Source organism: Sprattus sprattus (assembly GCF_963457725.1).
Source record: "Sprattus sprattus genome assembly, chromosome: 18".
Taxonomy (NCBI): domain Eukaryota; kingdom Metazoa; phylum Chordata; class Actinopteri; order Clupeiformes; family Clupeidae; genus Sprattus; species Sprattus sprattus.
In genome coordinates, this window is record NC_137916.1 from 24745766 (window position 1) to 24766731 (window position 20966).

Here is a 20966-nt window from a genome sequence, read left to right on the forward strand (position 1 = left end):
ATGAATGGATACAAAGGAAATCACTTCCTGACGTTATCTTGGCTCAGAGGATATGGCACTTACTGACCTGAGACAAAACTGTAGAGGCAGAGACTGATCCTGTTGAGAAGTGAACTATAAATATTAGTTGAAAGCTTTATTTTTTCTGGATTGCTTTACTGATTGAAGGCTATATAGGGGATTTTTTTTTCTAATACCACTGTATCTTGTAAGTATTCAATATACCTTGTTACCACGCAAAAGTTAAGTCATATTGGAGGGCACATCAAGGACTGCATGTCCCATGGTGCAACAGTATCACAGGAAATCGATCCAGCCAAGAAGTTATTATGTACAGGAGTCTTCAAAGGGCGTTCATTTTAATTACCCCAAACCCCACACATCTCATTGTTTGATATGATGCATATTTGTATTTGTTCTAAGAAGTGCTCTGACAAATATTTTGTATTTTGACTCCACTCTTTTATGAAGAGAAGCTTTAGACTTGCCTGGCAATCATTGGCTTACCGTATGCAGTTGCTAGTTATAAACTTTGTAAATCTTGCAGTTCAAGAACAACCCCCTTTCTTGATGTCTCCTTCCATGTCCTTGTGGATACCACCATTCTGTTTCACAGTTACGCAGTTACATAATACTGATGCTTTCGTGACCGCATCTAAGAGAAATTACCCTCGTATTTCTGAGTGTGAACTTGGTATCATTAGAGGTGTGTATGTGTCACAGCTGTCCTCTGGTCATGAGTAAATACAGCGCTTGTTAACACAACTTCCTTGGAGAGGATTTTGGTTACCATGATGTGAAGGACTCACCCCCTTGAGTTCATATGACAGTGGTTCATTTCAAATGCTATGTCCACCAGAACATATTATATATCATATACATATATATATATATTTACAACAAATGTGCATGGTTTGAATTATCAACCTGTCCTCATTGCCAACAGTTACTAGAATGCTCGTACGGGTTCATAGAAATGTCAATAAATAAGACTGTGTAAAATATTCTGTATCATATTGAAATATCATAAAGACATGAGCGGAGCTTTCATCATAATCATTAACCCTTTCTGTGTAAGATTTATTCTGTTTATATTACTAACTGCACTTGCTTTACACATGCTGATATGTAGTCCTGTCAGTTTGATTAGTCTGCGGCATATGTGTGGCCTAAATATCTTTTCTTGTATTGTTTTTATTAAAGCACGAACAAACTGGGTTTCTGGGTTGTACTGGTTTCTCGTGACGGCTTCTCATTCATGTATACACGCTGCGTGTTGGAAAATACTGTATATGTTCAGTTGTTTGTGGTTGATAAAGGATAGTCAGATCTTTAGTTGTAGCCTAGGATTTTAAATAAAGTTCATTATCAGCTCATACAATTATTATAACTGACCATAATATCTGAAGAAAATGTAGAAAGCCATAACATTAATTGCAGTTTAATATCACTTCAGATCTGTTTTTTGCAGTGAGTCCTCTGCGCTGCAAAGCAAGGACATTCCCTACACTGGCATATTCCATGACAGCAATATTATTGCATGTTTGGCACCAGAAAGGTGAACTTTTTCAGAAATGCTGGCACCCACTGGCGTCGAGGATTTGTCACTCATCTCCAAATCCCCTGTCTGGCTGAGTGCTGGGACACATGTGACAGCAGCTACACTTCAGGGTTGTGACAAACCGTAGGGGTTTAGGGTGTAAAAAAAAAAAAAAACATTTCAAAAATCACGGTTGCACCTAAAACATACATTAGGAGGAGAAAAAAAGTCTTGTAAAACGCAAAATATTTTTCTTGCCACTGTGTCTTTGTACATAAAATATTATGATAAATTGCCTTCACTATAGGAATAAGGAATTCAGATCTAATACTAACATCTGAAGTGCACATAATTGTTGTTATACACATAGTGCAATCCATCTAATTACACAGTCGTGGCCAGAGGGGGAAAAGGGTCTTGACCTCTGTAAAAAGATACCACATAAAACTTTTCATGAGCAAAAAGTTTCTCTGTACAGATTTTTTCAAAGCAGAAAATTGCTAAAAGGCTGAGGACTGTAAACTCCTTCAATGGCTTCTACAGAGCCTAGCCGGAGGGCTCCTTATAGTTGTGCACTGTGCATTTTCTCAGCAGAACTGTAGCGGTGGCTGTTTTAGAGGTGAGCGGATGGGTCAGACTCGGGTGCCCTGTGCCACGTAAACAGACGCTGAGCACGTGTGTGCAGTCGGGCAGCACCACGCCAGCCTGCCCTGCTGCTTTTAATAGACCCGTTCTACACGCAGCTGCAAAATCAGTCGTCTCACAGCTTCACTACATCTGTGTGTCAGCTTCATCATGTTATACAATGTAGTGAGAGTCCTTGCACCTTGATAGAGCTTGTTATTCCAATAGACAACATTGCAAGGTGTATTAGAGAAACTATAAATGAAGAAGTAAGTATTTCAATTACACTGCAGAGAGATAAATACAAACATGAAGAAATATGATTTTTCAGGACAATTTATTAATTATATAACTCATCCACAGGCGCCAGAGTATTTCGTTTTGCATGTTAATACAAAAATACATCTAATATAAATATTTAACTGTTCAATGTTATCAACCAACTTTACAGGAATTTTAACTCTGATATTTATAACATTTGTTTTTACAAATAGTTCCAAAACCTTGTAAGAGAAAATACAAGTAAGACAGAGAACCAATCATTATTAACTTAATCATTAAGTCCCATTAACTGTCCTGTTAACCTTAACAGTGAACTCTGTTATCTACAATGCATGACGAACCATGCAGAACAACGGATGCTTTAAACAATGGTTGACTTCCATTAGTCAACCATCCCAATTCAAACCTGTATTAGATTCAATAGAACATCATTATTGACATCTCTAAATGTCCGCTCAGACATTATCAGTATCTGTGCCTCTAGACAAAAACACTACCTCGCTCACGTCTGACAGGTTAGTGTAATAGTTCTGTTCTGGGACCAGTTTAGGCTCATGACTGATCCCATATTTATATGCAAGGGGGTTCCTGACTCCTGACAGCAACAGCACTGCACACACTCACTAAAACTCTTTGCCCATATGAATGGACCACCAACGTTTCCGCAGGAAATAATCCCTGTAAGCCCTCGAGGTGAATGTGACCTCAGACGCAGAGAGCAACTCCAGACCTGTTTGTAAAACATTCAGATAAATCTTACAAACCCCTTTGTAAATCATTCAGATCAATCTTTTCTAATTCATGGATCAAGAGACGGAACTACAAATCCATTTCAGGACTTGCTCCTGAAGACCAGCTCTGCTTAACGCTCTCAGGGTGACTTAAGTGTCCGATGTGCTGTCGTGAAAATCAAAGTTCTTTTCCGCATCAGTACCATCTTCATGCATCATAGCCGAGTCCTCTGCAGTCTCTAGGGTACCACAGTCCCTTCAGCAGACAGAGGAGAGACTGAACCACTTCCGTCTCCACGGTGACCAGACGAAAACAGGTCCCCAGACTCTTCGGGGAGACGTGTCATTACAAGACACATTTCAAACATTACATTTTTTGATGTGCAACATCTAGCACACACACACACACACACATCCATCCACACACACACACACACACACACACACACGTGTCATTACAAGACACATTTCCAACATTTCATTTTTTGATGTGCAACATCTAGCACACACACACACACACACACACACACACACACGGCATGGATTGCACTTGAGCTTTCAGGACACACAGATCCGAGGTTTAGCTGAGAGCGCCCTTCACGGCTCTGGACCTCATCCGAGAGCGCCAGGGAGGCACCGCATGGGGTTGGCAGGGCGATGACACGCCACCCGCTGGCCTGCGCTTTAAAAGGGCCGCTGGAGGAAGGCCAGCGGGGGGGAGCCCATGCTGCTGGGGCTGCGGAGGTGCGACTCGAACGAGCTGGGGGTCATGCCCATGACCGTGTCCATCTGGGGGGTGTCGTCACGCAGGAAGTCATCCTCCTCCTCCGCAGAGGCCTAAGAGCAGCACACACACACACACACACACACACACACACACACACAGACACACACACACACACACACACACAGACACACACACACAGACACAGACACAGACACACACACACACACACAATTAGAGAGGGTGTACTACTTCAGAGAGAACTGGGGACATTTAATATCGCCGTCTGCTGTATGTGTGGTGCGCCATCAAATATGACACACAATGATTTGGGTGATTCATGGCACTGCCCACACACTATTTGCTTTCCATAGAGAGTGTGTTTGTCTAAGGGTATGCAAAATAGAGACAAACAGTGTGTCTGTGGTCATCAATATATATATTTTTTTTTCTTTCAGCAGGCGAAGACAATAGCTCGATTGAATTGCTCTCTGTGAATGCACTGTATTGTTCTCTGGTTAAGCAAATAGAGTTGCGACAATGCAAGCACACTATTTATGAAGGAAACGCTAACCCACAAGACACATGACTCAATGCAAAACATCAGGCTATAAATCACAATGCTCTCTTGTAGGAGCGAGCAGAGGTTTTTTCAAATATGCTTCTCAGCAATCCACGTAACATTACCACCAACCCAACCAACACGTGCAAACTTGCACCTACTTTTCTGATGTCCTTCTTTGGGGCGTCAGTCATGTAGTCAGAAGGCTCCTCCCACGCCTGAAAGATGGGCTCGATCAGTTTCCCTGATCTGTGGACAGAAGGAGGGAATAAGATCAAAACCAACGCCAAGCCAAATCTCTCCTTCAGACCGTCTCTCTCAGGACAGAAATATACACAGAAAAGAAACAGAATATAAGCCAAAACATCTCAGTCACTCTGCTTTAAGATTCTCTCTACAAGAAGGATATAAACCAAAGACTGCAGTTGCATTGTTGTTCTCAATAGAGTGTCTTATGGTTCATTTACAGTGTCAGTTTTCAGTTGGAAGAGTGCAGTAGTGCCAAAGTTTCATCACAGTAACACACAGGAAAACTTCCTCATACAAAGCACACACACACACACACACACACACACACACGAACACACACACACACACACACACACACACACACACACACACACACACACACACACACACACACACACCTCTTGAGCAGGTAGGGGTCAAAGGGGAAGAAGCTGTCCAGAGGATTGGTGTTGGCCGACACCGAGTCGCCCCCTACTGAGCTCCTGACGACGGGCAGCGTGTTGCGGTTGTTGCGCTCCATGATTGTGTAGCAGAAGACGAGCTGGTACTTCCTGTAAACAGAGGGAACAGGGGTTAATGTGACGAGCTGGTACTTCCTTTAAGCAGAGGGAACAGGGTTTTAATGGGGAGTGCTTGACTGGTCAGACAGGTTCCAACAGGTCCTTTTTTTTCGTGTGTAGTTTGGCCAGATAAAAGAAAATGATCCTTTCAATCCTGACAGTTCCGCAACTTGAATTATTAAGCACAATTTATAGAGCGGCAATAACAATTAAAATGGTCTCTAGGCGCTTTAAAGAGCCTATACCCCCCAGAGCTAACACTAAGGGTGACTTTTTCTTTGCCCCATTCCCCTTTAACAGGAAGAAACCTTGACCAGAACCTCAGCTCAGAGACGAGACCATCTGCTTAGGGACGCACGGGTAAAGAGAGAGAAGTTAAGAGGGAATTAGCATTGGAGTCAGTTCCACAATGCTAAAAATATGCTACATTATGGTATGGTTTGGCATGAGCTTGTAAAAGACCTTAGCAATAGCAGCCTGTAGAAAGACTGTTTTCTGATGTTTTTGCTATAATAACTTAGCCTGGATACCAGCCTGAACTCCGCCCACAAAATTTTTTGTCTGGGAGATTCAGTCTGGAGTCGAGCTAGTTGGGAGGGTTTAAACGGCCCCGAAAAGGGATCTGACCATTCAAATTGTAAGGGCGGGCTTTATACGTTGATGGACAGACATAGATAGAATACCGGTATACATCGAACAAAGATGGCGCCGTCTCGGGAGCTTAGTGGGACATATTTGATATGATTTAAGGTATCTACACGACTTTTTTTATGTCTACATTGACTCGGTTAGTTGTGTATACGCAACACCAATGTTGCCTAGGATTGTAGGTCTTAACTTATGCACTCTAGACCATTATTGAAAGGTTATGCTAACAGCGTAGACAAAAAAATCATTAGAACTAATGGTAGCTTCTAGCCTTGAGTGCTAATTAAGTAACGTGAGCAGGCTCAACAGATATTGACAGCGCATTCATTTTGAAAGAGGAACAGAGAAACGCGATCAAGGCATTTGTCGATTGAAAAGATGTTTTTGCCGTCCTTCCTACGGGATCAGGTAAAAGTTTAATCTATCAGATGGTAATAATACCACGTTGCTCTGATTGGTTCTAGGTATCCAATTCAGCGAAGAGGAATTTTCTTTCCTGGTTCGTTGAAACACGCCCCATAATCACAGCCCAGTGGTCCGGTCTCAGACTCATATTCTGACTAGAATTATGAGTATGACATCGTCAGGCTAATAATAACTGGCTCCTTCATCATTTTCAGGTGCTAACAGCAGACTTTGTATAGCAAAAACTACCTACAATTTACACAGTGTAAGAAAGATGTACCTGGTGATGGTATGACTGGGAGGCATGGCTTAAGAACCTGGTGATGGTATGACTGGGAGACATGGCTTAAGAACCTGGTGATGGTATGACTGGGAGACATGGCTTAAGAACCTGGTGATGGTATGAATGGGAGACATGGCTTATGTACCTGGTGATGGCAGCAAACATGTTGGTGATGGCGGGCAGGCAGACTTTAAGCGGGTTGAGCTGGCACATGACGATCCGCTCCAGATTCAGGCTCTGCAGGTACGCCAACCCTAGACACACCCAGACAGACAGACAGACAGAGTCAGATAATATTCACACACCTACACAACACTTCTGAACACAGGAGCAGGCTAACAAAGCTTCATTAACATGGCGTCTTCATGGAATAACTTCATGAGGATACCACCAAGACTTTCACAAAGAGCGCCATCAATACTTCACTCCACTGACTTTTGTATTTTTGTGTGGACATTTTTTTTCAGAGCAGAAGACATTAATATCCTGCCTCACCTTTCTTCAACACCAATCACACAGCTCCCCTCCTGCCTCACCTTTCTTTAACATCCAATCACACAGCTCCCCTCCTGCCTCACCTTTCTTCAACATCCAATCACACAGCTCCCCTCCTGCCTCACCTTTCTTCAACATCCAATAACACAACTCCCCTTCCTGCCTCACCTTTCTTCAACATCCAATCACACAGCTCCCCTCCTGCCTCACCTTACTTCAACATCCAATCACACAGCTCCCCTTCCTGCCTCACCTTTCTTCATGTTGCCCTCGACGATGGCCCTGTGCCTGAACACGAGCGTGTAGAAGACGGCCTGGCAGGCGGCGTAGAAGGGCCCGTGGAGCGTCACGTCACAGAAGGAGCGTGAGTTGGCGTCCTGGCTGTCGATGTAGAGGTGCAGCCAGGGGACCAGCAGGTCCAGGCACGCCCTCACGGTGCTGAGAGGAGACATGAGGAGACATGAGACACGATGGAGGGCATAGGTTTAGACACACAGAAACAGCGACTGGAAACAAGGAGGAAAGTTGGCCATTTTATCCCATACAGTATTGCATTGTGCTACACAAGGATGTCCAGGAACAGGCAGTGGTCAAAGAATAGCTGCGTTAAAAAGGAGCCTTTCCCCAGCCTTGACTGGCTGGCTGGCTCCAGTCTTACTTGGAGATTATTTCTGACGTATGACTGGGAACGCCAATTGCTCACAACTAATGATATATTTACTTCATGCACTTCAATCAATGGAAATCAATTGGGTTTCTGGGCATCCAGTACAGCAAGGCTAAAGTATCCAACACAGAAGTACTCTGGTGTTGCCAACTTCATGAGAATCTAGGTTCAAGAGTTCACTGCCAAGTAAGATATAATTTAATTTGAATCCAAAGTAACGTAATCATTTCATAAAGCCAGCGAGTTTTGAAACAAGGCTCTGGGGTTACCGTGAAAAGCAAAGTAACCAGAAAAGAGAATGTTCAAAAATCCATACAGTTTTACAGCAACCTGACCTGAGCAGACAAAGTCACATAAACAAATGTCCCTAAATAATTCTGGGAACACACACATTGTTCGGGACATCCCCTTAAAGCAACACAAGAGAGGAGATGAGGCTGCAGACTTACGGCACAGGCAGGAATTTGGCGCGTGCCAGGAAGCTGCCCATGTAGCTTGCAGTCGCCTGTCTCAGCACCGAAGGCTGGGAGGGGCTCTGCAGCTGCTTCCATAGGTGGTCTAAAAACGCCTCAGCCAGCCCCTGAGAGACAGAGAGACAGACACACACACACACACACACACACACACACACACACACACACATTATAAAGACAGGATGCAGATTTAAACAAAGGGGAACCGTTTGATACCAGGAATCATACTGTAACACTTCAAGTGAGGACACATGTGAGAATTACAATCAATAAAATGAATAAGGCCAAACACTGATCCACTCAAACACTCGGCAGATTCGCCACACATGTGAAGTTATGCTTCCAGCTGCAGAAACTCTAAATCGTGTGCGTTTAACCTGGCTTCGCACAAGGAGGTCAAACCTCTCCCCGCGGTCAGATGGCGCTCTGCTACTCACCAGGCGGAAGCTGCAGAGGTAGAACACGCAGTACTGCACGTGGTAGGAGGCATGGGTGGGCAGGATCAGCTTGTCGTACACACTCAGCAGGTCCCGGTACAGGGCTTTGGTCTTCTCCAGCTCCAGCACACCTGAGGCAGGGAGAAGGGAAGGAAGGGTAGAGTTCAGTTCCTCAATTCAATTCAATATCCTTTAATTTCATTTTCAAAGCAGCAAAACTATCTCAAGGTGCTTTACAGAGCCCAGGGCCTGAACCCCCTCTGTTTTGCTAAGTTCTTTTACCACCCAAATCCCTTGCAACTGTACTGTGTGGTCTGAAGGCGTATGTATGGAGTGTCATTTTGGATTAGAGAGACCCAAACATTACTTCTGATTTAGCGTTTATCCCCCATCCTTTCATTAGTAACATCAAGCCAAAGTGCTCAAACAATAATTATTGAGGCTGAAGTTTGAGTGTGAACTCAAGGAGCTGAATCACTTCAACACAGTGGAGTCCATATTGAGTCCCTCACCATTCTGGAGGCACTGGTCCTTAATGAAGCCCAGGAGGACGCTCATCAGCGTGTCCAGCCGCTCAGCCACAGGGTGGGCCATGGCGGTGAGGTCTGGAGGGGTGGGGGCCAGGCCCGAGTCTGTGTCCTCATCCTGCAGTAGTCAGAGAAGGAGACAGAAGGACAGGCGTGACTCCTGATCGGAAGAGGACTTACTTGAGACTTATGCGTTAGAGCTGATTTGGTGGCTTTGGATTTCATCTAAAAATACTGCCGACATTGCAGTTTCACAGTTGCAGAGTGTCTTAGTTTCATTTGTATGCGAAACAGTCTTGAGAGACTCTATAAATGTGCCTCTTGAGAGTCAAGGACAGAGTGACGTCAAAGCTCAGATTTATGCCAGAAACGCAACCATGCAAGCCCTGTCTGATTAGCATTCTCTATGACAGGGTTTCACGCCAAGGACGCCAGAGGTGCACTAACTTACCATATCAAACAGGCAGTCGTCCTGTGATTCTTCACTGTTCTTCTGCTCTGCGTTCTCTTCCATCTCCTCAATTTCAGCACGAGGCGCACTGACCTAAAGCAGACACATTCCCACCATTAAACGCTACATTTGGGTCGCCCAATATATTCAACGTCAATTTGTTTTTTTTATACTTATTTCAAGCTTTCCAAGAACTATGGTGTTTGACTATGCGGGCCTGTAAAGCCTTTCCACCACATTATGGTGAGGGGATGCAATGGGGTTTGTACACATCCTGCAATGGCCGTCCGATGCATGACACGCCACTAAAACAGAACAGCAACCCGAACACAGGAAGTGACTGATTTAGCAACTAGTCACTATCGACCACTACCACAAGCAAACGTAATGGCCAACATACTGGGCTTCAACTTTCATTATTCATTCATTCATTCATTATTACCCAAGAGGCCTTCAACCTTAGTGTGGTGTCAATATCAAAAAGACGCCTTTGCGTGGTGTCAATGTCAACAAGAAACCTTTGCATGGTGTCAATATCAACAAGACGTCTCAAGACAAACCTTCGCATGGTGTCAATATCAACAAGACACCTAAAGACAAACCACATCAAATTGATGTGAAACTCACGTCCAATGTTAGCATTTTATTGATGATGAGTTCCAGGATCTCTCGCCTCAGAGCTGGGATGTACACTGCGACTCGAAGCAGGTTAAAGACGTAACACTCCTGGAAAAACAACAATCTCAGTGTGAGGGTCGTCAACTTATTTGGCAGAATACATGATAGAATTTAGAGGTGTGCATTCTCACCGGCCTCATTATTCAAATACAACTCAAAGGGTTACAATTTGATTATATGATACTTGGGCTTCATGCTTTTATTAATAAATCGCAGGGTTTCCGCTACGTTCATTTCAGCGTGGCGGGCCGCCGCACCTTCGTCATTCCCCGCCACGCATCGGAAAAAATCGGAGCCCTGTTTTTTGGTGTGTTATTTGCCACATCAAAGGATTCGTCTGCCTTTCCCGCACTTGATCAGCGTTCCACGGCATCCACGGCTTACCACAGCCGGTTTACATACTCCCCCCGCCCCCTCTCTCGTTTCTGACACACTGGCCCTCAAACTAGAAACCGAACAAATGGATCAGAGGTACGTGACGTTGAATTAATTTTATTTTACATGTGAGAACAAGTTGTTGAACATTGTGCAGGGGTTACATCGTAGGCCTAATATGTTGTAGACGTAGACGGCTGGTTTCTCACATTGCGTCTATTTCGGGAGGCTAAATGTAAATAAGCTTCAGTAACGGTCATTTCTAAACGCACAGCTGTGTGTGGTCCCTCAATGAGCCCTGCACTTGTAGCGGATGACAACAGAGCAAAGTTTGTTAAAGGTAGCAAGTCCGAGGCCTGCGTGGTTTTAAAATAGGCGGACACCTTCGCAGAGCTCATAGATCTATTAGTTAGGCTAAGGACAAGCCGACCAACTTAGCGATTTCGTTCGTAATAAATACAAGAACAGTTAAACAAGTAGCCTAATAGCTAGTAATTCCCGCCGGAGTTTTCGAATCCAAAATGTCAACGCGTCCTCTTCAAAGATAATAATTCTAATGCATTTAGATCGTCTCACTCTGTCCTCTTTTTCAGATGAGTTTGCTGAAATACTTCACTAAAAAAAGGAAAGAGCCATTTCTCAAATTAACCTCGAGATATCCTGTGAATTCATAACCCCACTTGGACATGCGTTCGTGTGTGTGTGTGTGTTTTGCCTTTCAGCACCGCCTTCTCTTGTTTGACTTGTTGACCACTTTGCGGCACCCTGCTTAATGACGTAGTTGTAGCAAGCGCTGTACAGCATCATTAGGCTTCAGCAAGCAGGCTACTATGCGTGCAGTGTAAATATCCCCAAAATAAACACCTGCCCCTTTTGCTAAATCTTCTTATGATGACAGTATCAGTAGTCAGTAACAATAGTCATAGTAGTCACACAATGTATGTGAAGTAGGCTACTGTAAACAGTAATATTTTGTCATCATATTTCAACATGTAATGTTTTGAAATGAAATATAGGCAGGTAGTAGTAGTGGAGCTGGAGAATGCTGCCTAGAACCAAGAGAGTCAGATGTGAGGGAAGACAGTGAGAAGAGCCAGCCAACCAACAACAATAAAAAACCTGGCAAACACAGGGCTTCAGGTTGGGACCCAACATGGGTTGAAAAGCCTAGGTTTAAACCGTGGCTGTATAACACCGATCATGTTTTGCCAAATAGGTAGCTCATGAGGACCCATACTTTGTACACCTTTAAGGACCTGAAATAATGACATTGTCCCGTATTTAGAAACAAAAGTACAGTTCTGTATTGAGCTGAAACTGGGCCCACAATTCGGTTAAAATGCAGGAAATTGCGTCTAAGAAATACAAAATTTTCTGGGGGGGGGGCCCCAGACCCCCCGCTGAGGTGCCACCGCACCTTACAGGAAATCCTGGGGGAAACCCTGAAATGCAAGCACCCTGATTTGAACAGCTTTTTTCAAAAATGACAAAAAGCTTGAATACAGCTTTTTTACATTAAAAGCTGTCTCCTTTTTAAAATAAGTTTACCCCACACTAGGCCTATGACTTAATACAAAATATTGTTTAGACTACTACATTGTAAATACAATTTCTTTACAAATTGAATTATTTTCACATTAAAAGAAATTAGGCCTAGAGGATAATACAGTTACTGTACCGTAAAAAAGAAATATAACACAAACAGCTGGTCATTTAAGATCAGACACGATTTCAATCCATTATCCATATCACAAGGTAAAAAACAGAAATGCACATGTAGGCCTTTCAGTGGTAATATGCAAAACCATATTTTCTTTTTTCTGCATCTATGCAGAATCTTTCACTTTTTCATTGCCATGCATCGTAAATTCAATTACTTTCCCCAGCTCCAATATAATTATGACAGCCGATTACTTACAAGAGTCCTCGATGACTTCTGTACAAAAGGGAAGTGTTCAATGAGAATTGGCATCAAGAACCTGCTTGTCCTGTAGGCACAAAGGTTAAGCGCTCAGAAACATGTTCACACAAAAATAACCATGAATTGCATCGTATTGTATTATTAAAAGCAAGTTCTAAAAGATAACTTACGATGGAACATATCTTGAAATAATTTGCAAGGCTTGATGACAGAGGTCAAAGTTCCGAGGGAGGTCTGAGGAAAAAACAACAACAATTGAGTTCAGATGTGCATTTAAGCATCAACATCATTCAGTTCCATGTTCATTGCCAGACATTTAGATACTTGACACACATACTCACTTTCGTCATCATCGTCTGAATCTGAAATATCCACATCTCCCTCCCTGATTCTCACCCTGGCTGCAAAATGAAAAGACAAGATGTTACAAAACAAAAACACAGGCCAGCGCAAATTCGCGAATATCTTATTGAGGCAGTAAGACCTGCAGAAGTGACCACTTACCAGGTGTAAATTTGGAGACAACCATTTTGAGACAAGTCCTGAGGTACACGGTTTGGGCAGATACAAGGTTACTCAGGAAGGACAGATATTCGTCCACCACAGCTTGACTCCGTCCCAGCCATGGAAGCCGCTGCAAACATTATAAATGGTGGTTAAGTGGTGCACGTTCCACAAGCTGCAACTATAAAGATGAATGCACCATTACTCAGTGGGTTGCTCACCAACACAACGTAGATCAGCTGCTCGTGGTCTTTGTTCAACTGAGTGACACAAGCCCGAAACTCTTGTAGCCAATTTATGATTTGACCATCCTGGCCGAGAGATAAGGTGAAGAGATTAATTAAACACGAAGGTAATTCCACATTATTCAATTCGTATAGTGTAGTGGAATTCGTCACCTACTTTTATGTCGGGGTCTGTCAACTGATGCTTCAATAATTCGTAATCTCCTTTGTCACCCTATACACAAAGAAGACATGAAATAACGATTCGTTTTCTTAAAAGATGCAACTGTTACATTTACGTTACTTATACACGCCATTACATGTAATTCCTTTTTTAATGTTTACCTTACCTGTTTAAATTTAGCCAACGTGTTGGCAACATAATCGCCAAAACGCACTGTTTTCCTCGGGGGGGTATTAAGGAATTCCCGACCCTCTACTTCCATGGCTTCGTATCGAATCTACAGCTCAACTTGCCTTTCTAGAAAATTACAATTAAGACGATGATAATATTTATAGTAGATAAAATATAGCTGAAAGTACACGTATTTCAACCAGCAAAAAAGCACATTGGTTTGCTAACTTATGTCAACTAAAGTTTGCTGTCTGGCTTGCTAATGTTACCTATCCTACCTCACTTAGCCTAACGCAGCTGATATTATGTAACTAACGTTAATCCGTGCGCTACATTACGCTTGACTATTTACTCCTCTACTGTAGGATGTTTTTACTTCTACGTTTCCAGACGGGTATGAGCCTTAACCGGATCACTTTAAATATAAAGAAAACCAGAAGAATTACGAACGCAGTACATGTGCCGACATGCTGCTATTTTCACAACAGGAAATACGTCAGTCAACACAGCTGACCATAGAACAACAGCACAAAGGAAATCTGATCCTAAACAGTTAGGACATCCTGCCATCTACAGCTGTGGAGATGTAACATCATCGGACTATAAACAGCAGCCCTCTTCTGTTTCTGTATCGTTCTGTTTTTTCTTCTTCATGTGTTAATTGTTTGGAGTGAACAAAATGTGATATGCTGTAGGCCTATCTAAAATAACCTACAAAGAGCGAATAAACATAGGCTATCATTTAGAATATTATTTGTAGGGAGAGCATTTCTATATAGATATTTTACAATGCCTTGTGCCTATGAACCTTGTGAGTGTATTAAAATATGTTAGGAATTGGTGTGAATGGGCATTTATATTATTCAATGTAGTAATGTTTTCTCACAACCACCACCACCACTGCTGAACAAACCCTGAAGCTAACCAATGCATTTCACTAACGTCAATAATAGAAGGACACTTCCTTAAAAAGCGGGGTGGGGGTGGGGCCTGAAAACTGTGCTGACCAACTTATTCTTACTAGCCTACTCATTGTTTTCAATGGAATTTTTGCTGATAAATATTAATATAGATTATATGCAAGCTAAAAATATGTGTCTAATATGTGTCTACTGCCCCTCATCAGGAAGCCTACCATGAACACAGACATGATGAACATGTGAAGTAAAAAATGCTGATGATCCCCAATGACAGAGCTGCCACAACAACTGAAGTCTGACGTCATTCCAGAAAAGTTAACCCATATAATATTTCATTCTGTAAATGATCAAGCATGACTTTGTGCATGCTCCATTCACAACACATTCATTATTTACACAGGCAATCTTGCATAACTTATAATGTGGCAAAATAAGTACCATCATCAGTCAATCAAACAAAGAAGCTTCAATGAATCATAAAAAAAAAAACATTTTATTTGAAAAATGTAAAATAAAAAAAGCATCCATCTGGACCTTCAAAATTGTGTTTCCTGGCTGGAATATAAAACATTACAGCTCAGGTGGAGTTGAAGATAGTGAGAGCAAACAGAGATAAGCGGAAGCTACTTAGGTAAAATCCAGCCTGGCTGACCAAAGGTCGGTGAGGTGCGGGCGAAATATAGCCCATTGTTGTTGCGTCAGGTGGAAAGAAAGTCTTTTTTTTATGGCACACACCTTAATCATCAACTGAAAAAGTCCTTATAAAAATTATTCTGATATCAATGACTTTCAAATCTCCCCACAGACAAAATTAACGGTACACAATTAAACATAATTGAGAAAAAGGACAATCTTCTTGTAAACATCATACAAATTCAAGTGAAATGTAAAAAGTCATCTCCCTGAAGTAGAAGAGGCAGCTGATGGACCTTCTTCAATCTGTGGGGTAAAACAAGGGGGAAAGAAGTTAAATTGGTCTAAGGCAGGCAAAAGTAAATTATATAATTTGGATTTAGGCTACTTAAAACAAATATATATATTCTGAAGTGACACAACTTCATTCCCCTTTGTCCTTTGCCTTTATTGCTAATGTTGACTAATGATTAACAGAAGATAAGTCTCTTACGTTTCACTTTATGTCAAGTTTGTGACTAGGTTTGTGTGACTAAAGCTTAATTTATATTTACATACAGCTAAACTGAGCCCTCTAAGAAATGATATAAACTACCTTGTCACATAACAGAATAGCCTCATAATCTGAGGGCTTCATATGGCTGATGTTTCCGTTGTATTATGTGCCACAGGCACATCCCCTTCAATAGCTGCAGACACGGTGTGCACATTTTCTTGGGAACTCATTGGAATTGTCACTGGCACTTGGTGGGTGACTTGCAGAGTGGAGCGACCAGTTTTTGTCCTGGTGGCCCCACTGTGGCCCTGAGCTGACCCTTTCCTCCTGAAGGACCGGCTTATTCCATTAGAGAGACGACTGGAGAATCGCCTCGCCACGCCTGCCAACCCTCTGCCCTTCTTCAACAAGCCAACGTCATCCTCCAGGTCCTCCGGTGGGACCTCAATGTTTCCAACGTACCAAAACATCCACCATATAAGGCTCATGAAAATTATGATTGCTCCCGCATAAATGAGAAAATCGTAGAAAAATACGTCCAGAAACACACCAAGCAGAAGTATAATCAGACCAAATATGTCAAAGGAGACGGCAAACCAAAATGCACAAGAACATCGTCCTAAACCCCGAAAAACAGGTTCCATGTCCAATGAGTTTGGGTTCGGTTTATTTCCTCCTCCGGCCATTCTTTCGAGCACTTTTATCCGTATGTTTTGTTACGCAGCATTTCAAAAGAACCCGTTTTGTTACGGCGTGTAAACTGACACAGGTGAGGAAGCTCACCGCTTCAGACACTTACCTGTCCTAGAGCACAAAGGAGTGGCCGCGGAGGGTGGGAGTGCTTTCGTAATACCTGTGAACAGTGCCTGGGCTGAACGCTTGGCATAGGTTTTTTTTGAGTGTGGTTTAATAGTATTCAATTCATATTCATATTCGTGTACGGAAGCACATTAAGGCCACTTTTGGGGTGATTTTTTTTCTCCCGCCCATGCGGGAGGGTTGTTTCCTGAGTTTAAAGACAGTTTAAGGTCTGATCTCATTTTACATGCACCACTGTCACTTCCACTGTTTGCACTGGCACCATATCAGAAATATTGCACTACCTGTAACTCCCTCACTGGATTGTATGTAAGTTAGTAGAGGTTAATTATATGTGTATTATATGTTAGTATTATAGGCTGTTATATGTTTAGCATACTGTATTGTATATTTATCTTGTATATTAAGTAAGGTTATTATATGTTTATTACGTGTAAATTATGTTCAGAGTACTTGTACAGAGTGTACATTATGTTTTTGTTATGTTCTACTATGTTTTTATGTTATGGTAGGTTTTTTGGCGGCGCCTTGTCTTAAGAATTTCAGTGCCCAGCCTGACCCTGTGTCATTTTGTGCATCTGACATATAAAAGACATGTAATTGTGACTTGTAGATAATTATGACAGAATTTCTGAGAAATTCACCCTTTTCAGTTTGAGGAAAAATAATGTGATTGCTGTTCACCATTAAACCTATGCCAGCCGCTATGTCTTAACCTATACTACGTCAGCCAGAGTTGTTCTGCATACTATACTATGTTAGCCAGAGAGAAAGAATGCTGGTCCTGATTTTGAAAAGATGCCAAAAGGAATTTAATTAGGCTATCAAATAATAGGGCCTGAACTCATGAATGCCTGCTCATCTGTGATTGAAACCATCTTTTAAATAACAACCCATTGTTTTGCACTACCTGTTACATACTAGCTGCAATGTGCTCACCTGAACTAAACTAAATACAACTCAAGAGATTCCAAGTATGATGTCAAACTGTTTCAATAATGAAAATAGAGAACATTCACACTTTTCTTTTTAATTCAGGATGACTTTTCACACAGCCCAGACAATCGGTGTTTTACTCTATTCTTATTCTGGTCCACTAGATAGTTATCTTTTCACAAAAATAGTTTTTGAAAAACGAAAAGGCAAATTGTTACATCTATCGACCTGTATTACTTCTGTAGTGGTTGTTCTGCAACAAGAAAACAAAAGGAATTGCTTCAAAAATAAATATAATAAATAAATGTTTCCTCAGTCAAAGGTCAGCTGTGGACGACAGTCAAAGCACACCAGACAATTTGGCCCATTCAAGATTAGCAAACATGTCATTCAGTTAATCCACACAAATGAGTAAATGTAAGATCTGTGCTATCGAGTGTCCTTACCGGAAGATCACATACAATAACTTAGTTTCATGAAGTCATTCACTTCAAATCCAGCAACACATTCCATTGGAACACTGATAAAATAATGGAGGCTTCTGGCCTCTGTGGATAAAGTCGGGCTGGTCTGTGAGGTTAGGTAAAAAAGCAGGTATTGTGTTCACGTAAACTGTCATTTCATGAGATCAACAAACATCAGAAAACACCACAAAATACGTGCCACAATGACTTGCTGATGACTATATGCTCCAACACAGACAAGGACTTTTACAGAGAACAAGATCAAGTGGATAAAACACTACGGACTGTTGACAAGCTCCTTTCATGGGGGTAAGGTGTTTGGGTAGATGGCAACATGTTGCTTTTGGGTTCATGTACATTTCAAGTAATGGGAACATGGAAACACTTGAACACTAATAGACTTGACCTTTAAACTGCTGAGATTGACAGTTGCAACAGATACAGTGATAAATGACTTAAACACACTAATGACATTCGAAAACATAACAGTGAATACAAAATAATGTTTGACAGGTGAATGACTGGAGACCCTTAGTTATGGGACAACACTGACAACAGGAACATAAGATTCTGAAGGTCTTTCAGGGAAGGCACAAGCTGGACGTTGGATTCGGACGTGCCGTTGGGGATGTCACTTCTCGTCGCTTGACTCACGACGAGCCTGAAGCCTCTTCGTTGGAGACAGCAGAACTGCCAAGGCAACCGTCGCCGTGCCGTCACCACTCTGTTGTGAGAAGCAGAGGAAGGTGGCCCAGGCAAATGCCGAACAGCCCATGAACGCAGTGCGGGCGTACAGCGGCATAAACACAAAGTTCAGGAACTAAAATGAGGAGAGAGGAAGTATGCGTTTTTGTTTGTTGGTGTTAGGAGAGACACAGGAGAGGAAGAAAGAGATAACACTGAAATGTAAACAAATGACAAACAAGAGCAACAACATTTACAAAACAATACTAAATATATTGCTGTGTGTAGAAAACTCAAAGGTGTGGTTGGTTGCAAGTCCAGTAATATTTCTCAACAAAAGCTGAAAACAGTTGTCCTGTTGTCATGAACTGTCATCATTGTGTAGCCTGGATACCAGCCTGAACTCCGCCCACAAAATTTTTGGTCTGGGAGATTCAGTCTGGAGTCGAGCTAGTTGGGAGGGATTCAAGCCCACCGAAAAGTGATCTGACCAATAAAATTGTAAGGGCGGGCTTTATACGTTGATGGACAGATATAGATAGAATAGCCTATACATCGGACAAAGATGGCGCCGTCTCGGGAGCTTAGTGGGACATATTTTATATGATTTAAGCTATCTACACGACTTTTTTTTATGTCTACATTGACTCGGTTAGTTGTGTATACGCAAAACGAGTGTTGCCAAAGATTGTAGGTCTTAACTGAAGCACTCTAGACCATTATTGATCGGTAATGCTAACGCGTAGACAAAAAAAAACATTGAAACAAATGGTAGCTTCTAGCCTTGAGTGCTAATTAAGTAACGTGAGCAGGCATATCTCAACAGATATTGACAGCGCATTCATTTTGAAAGAGGAACAGAGAAACGCGATCAAGGCATTTGTCGATTGAAAAGATGTTTTTGCCGTCCTTCCTACGGGATCAGGTAAAAGTTTAATCTATCAGATGGTAATAATACTACGTTGCTCTGATTGGTTCTAGGTATCCAATTCAGCAAAGAGGAATTTTCTTTCCTGGTTCGTTGAAACACGCCCCATAATCACAGCCCAATGGTTCGGTCTCAGACTCATATTCTGACTAGAATTATGAGTATGACATCGTCAGGCTAATCATTGTGTGCAAGCAATCTAAAATTATGACCCACCTGCATAAATGGCCAATACATCAATCCAGTCTGGAGGAAAAAAGACAGCACAAAAAAAACAGTACAGCCAGTGAACATTCAATAATTCAATGAGCATTGAGAAGGACCATAAGTAAATTTGGCTGAAGTGACCTCCACTAAAGGTAGGCTACCTCGAGTTATCAAAAGTTGGTCTTTTAGAAGTCATGACACACAAGGTGACACATAGTACAGACATGCAGCTCAATTTATCCTGATGCTAACCTCACAACTCAGACATAATGACAGGTTAACCGTGACTGAGCTAACAGAGACATCTTTAACCGTACCTTGTAGGTATTGAAGAATTTCTCCCTCCAGTCCTCGAAAATGTCATCTTTGCCCTCTAAGAAGCTTACCCCTGTAAAGATGAGTGCATGAGACAGTTGACGGAAGTTTACTCACCGATATACCAGTCATATAATGTTAAATATAGGCTGCTACGTATTAAAATGATGTCAGCGCTGCGTAAGTTGTGTCAGAGACCAAGTTCACTTTACAATGGCATTTCGCTGTCCTTCGAATAAGAAAAGATGACAAGCATGACGGGTAGCCATTTTATCCTTAGGATCAATTCTCAAGGTTATTTGTCAATACCTAAACGATCGTCAGTGGGCCTAGCCCTAGCCTTTATATCGATAAAGTTAATTGGCACGCCGGACGGTGAATATACTTAATCATGTTATCTTACCGGTGTAGAAGACACTTGTTGCAAGTGGTGATGCAAAACTTTGGTCCAGAAGTAGTTTGCTAAGAATCATGCCGGCAGATTTTCCCGGGAAACGATGCTCGAGCGCCCGCAACCAGAAGTAGTTGAAGTTTCCATGGAAACTGAAAGCTACAATTGCTACGTTCCTTGTATGTTTCCAGTCTATTTCATCTCTGTGTGCGATAAACTGATGTACAAGATCACCACCAGCGAATAAACATCCGTATAAAGAGACATTAGCAATCCAGGGAAAGCACTTTGCCCGTTTTAAAAGAACCTTCCTCATGGTGGAAACTATTATTAGAAGTCGGCTGAAAGATTCACTGTGACAGGTGATAGAAGTCTGTTATCCAGTGGCACGGTAGGCTGCGCAAGGAGAGCCACAATAAGTTAGACAAGCGCTTGGCCCATTACAGTGTATTTCTTCC

General features: G+C 42.1%; 3 protein-coding genes across 3 annotated transcripts; all 3 read right to left on the reverse strand.

Moving 5' to 3' along the window:
* Window positions 1-2528: 2528 nt before the first annotated feature.
* Window positions 2529-14186, reverse strand: rrn3 (RRN3 homolog, RNA polymerase I transcription factor). Its single transcript, XM_080856839.1, has 17 exons — window positions 13711-14186; window positions 13539-13595; window positions 13358-13447; window positions 13137-13266; window positions 12974-13033; window positions 12803-12866; window positions 12630-12699; window positions 10286-10384; window positions 9659-9751; window positions 9193-9325; window positions 8681-8811; window positions 8220-8350; window positions 7357-7541; window positions 6754-6862; window positions 5111-5263; window positions 4625-4712; window positions 2529-4014 (listed from the first exon to the last, which is right to left on the reverse strand). The coding sequence occupies exons 1-17, from the start codon at window positions 13804-13806 to the stop codon at window positions 3862-3864; spliced, it is 1842 nt and encodes a 613-aa protein (XP_080712965.1). The 5' UTR covers window positions 13807-14186; the 3' UTR covers window positions 2529-3861.
* A 1715-nt stretch (window positions 14187-15901) lies between these two features.
* On the reverse strand, window positions 15902-16450 carry LOC308379634 (uncharacterized protein; the record flags this gene model as incomplete). The annotated part of the gene is made up of 1 exon (XM_080856852.1): window positions 15902-16450. The coding sequence occupies one exon, from the start codon at window positions 16448-16450 to the stop codon at window positions 15902-15904; it is 549 nt and encodes a 182-aa protein (XP_080712978.1).
* Window positions 16451-17654: 1204 nt separating this feature from the next.
* On the reverse strand, window positions 17655-20824 carry mpv17l (MPV17 mitochondrial membrane protein like; the record flags this gene model as incomplete). Its single annotated transcript, XM_080856850.1, has 4 exons — window positions 17655-18803; window positions 19812-19841; window positions 20120-20190; window positions 20521-20824. 4 exons carry the CDS (start codon window positions 20822-20824, stop codon window positions 18615-18617), a joined length of 594 nt encoding a protein of 197 aa, XP_080712976.1. The 3' UTR covers window positions 17655-18614.
* Window positions 20825-20966: the final 142 nt, after the last annotated feature.

Excerpts from the sequence above, each read along its gene's own strand:
- rrn3 (XM_080856839.1), bottom strand. The coding sequence starts at position 13,806 with ATGGAAGTAGAGGGTCGGGAATTCCTTAATACCCCCCCGAGGAAAACA. Across the intron at positions 13,596-13,710 it reads CGTTGGCTAAATTTAAACAG|GGTGACAAAGGAGATTACGA; the intron begins GTAAGGTAAACA and ends CTTTGTGTATAG. Across the intron at positions 12,700-12,802 it reads ATTTCAAGATATGTTCCATC|GACAAGCAGGTTCTTGATGC; the intron begins GTAAGTTATCTT and ends TTGTGCCTACAG.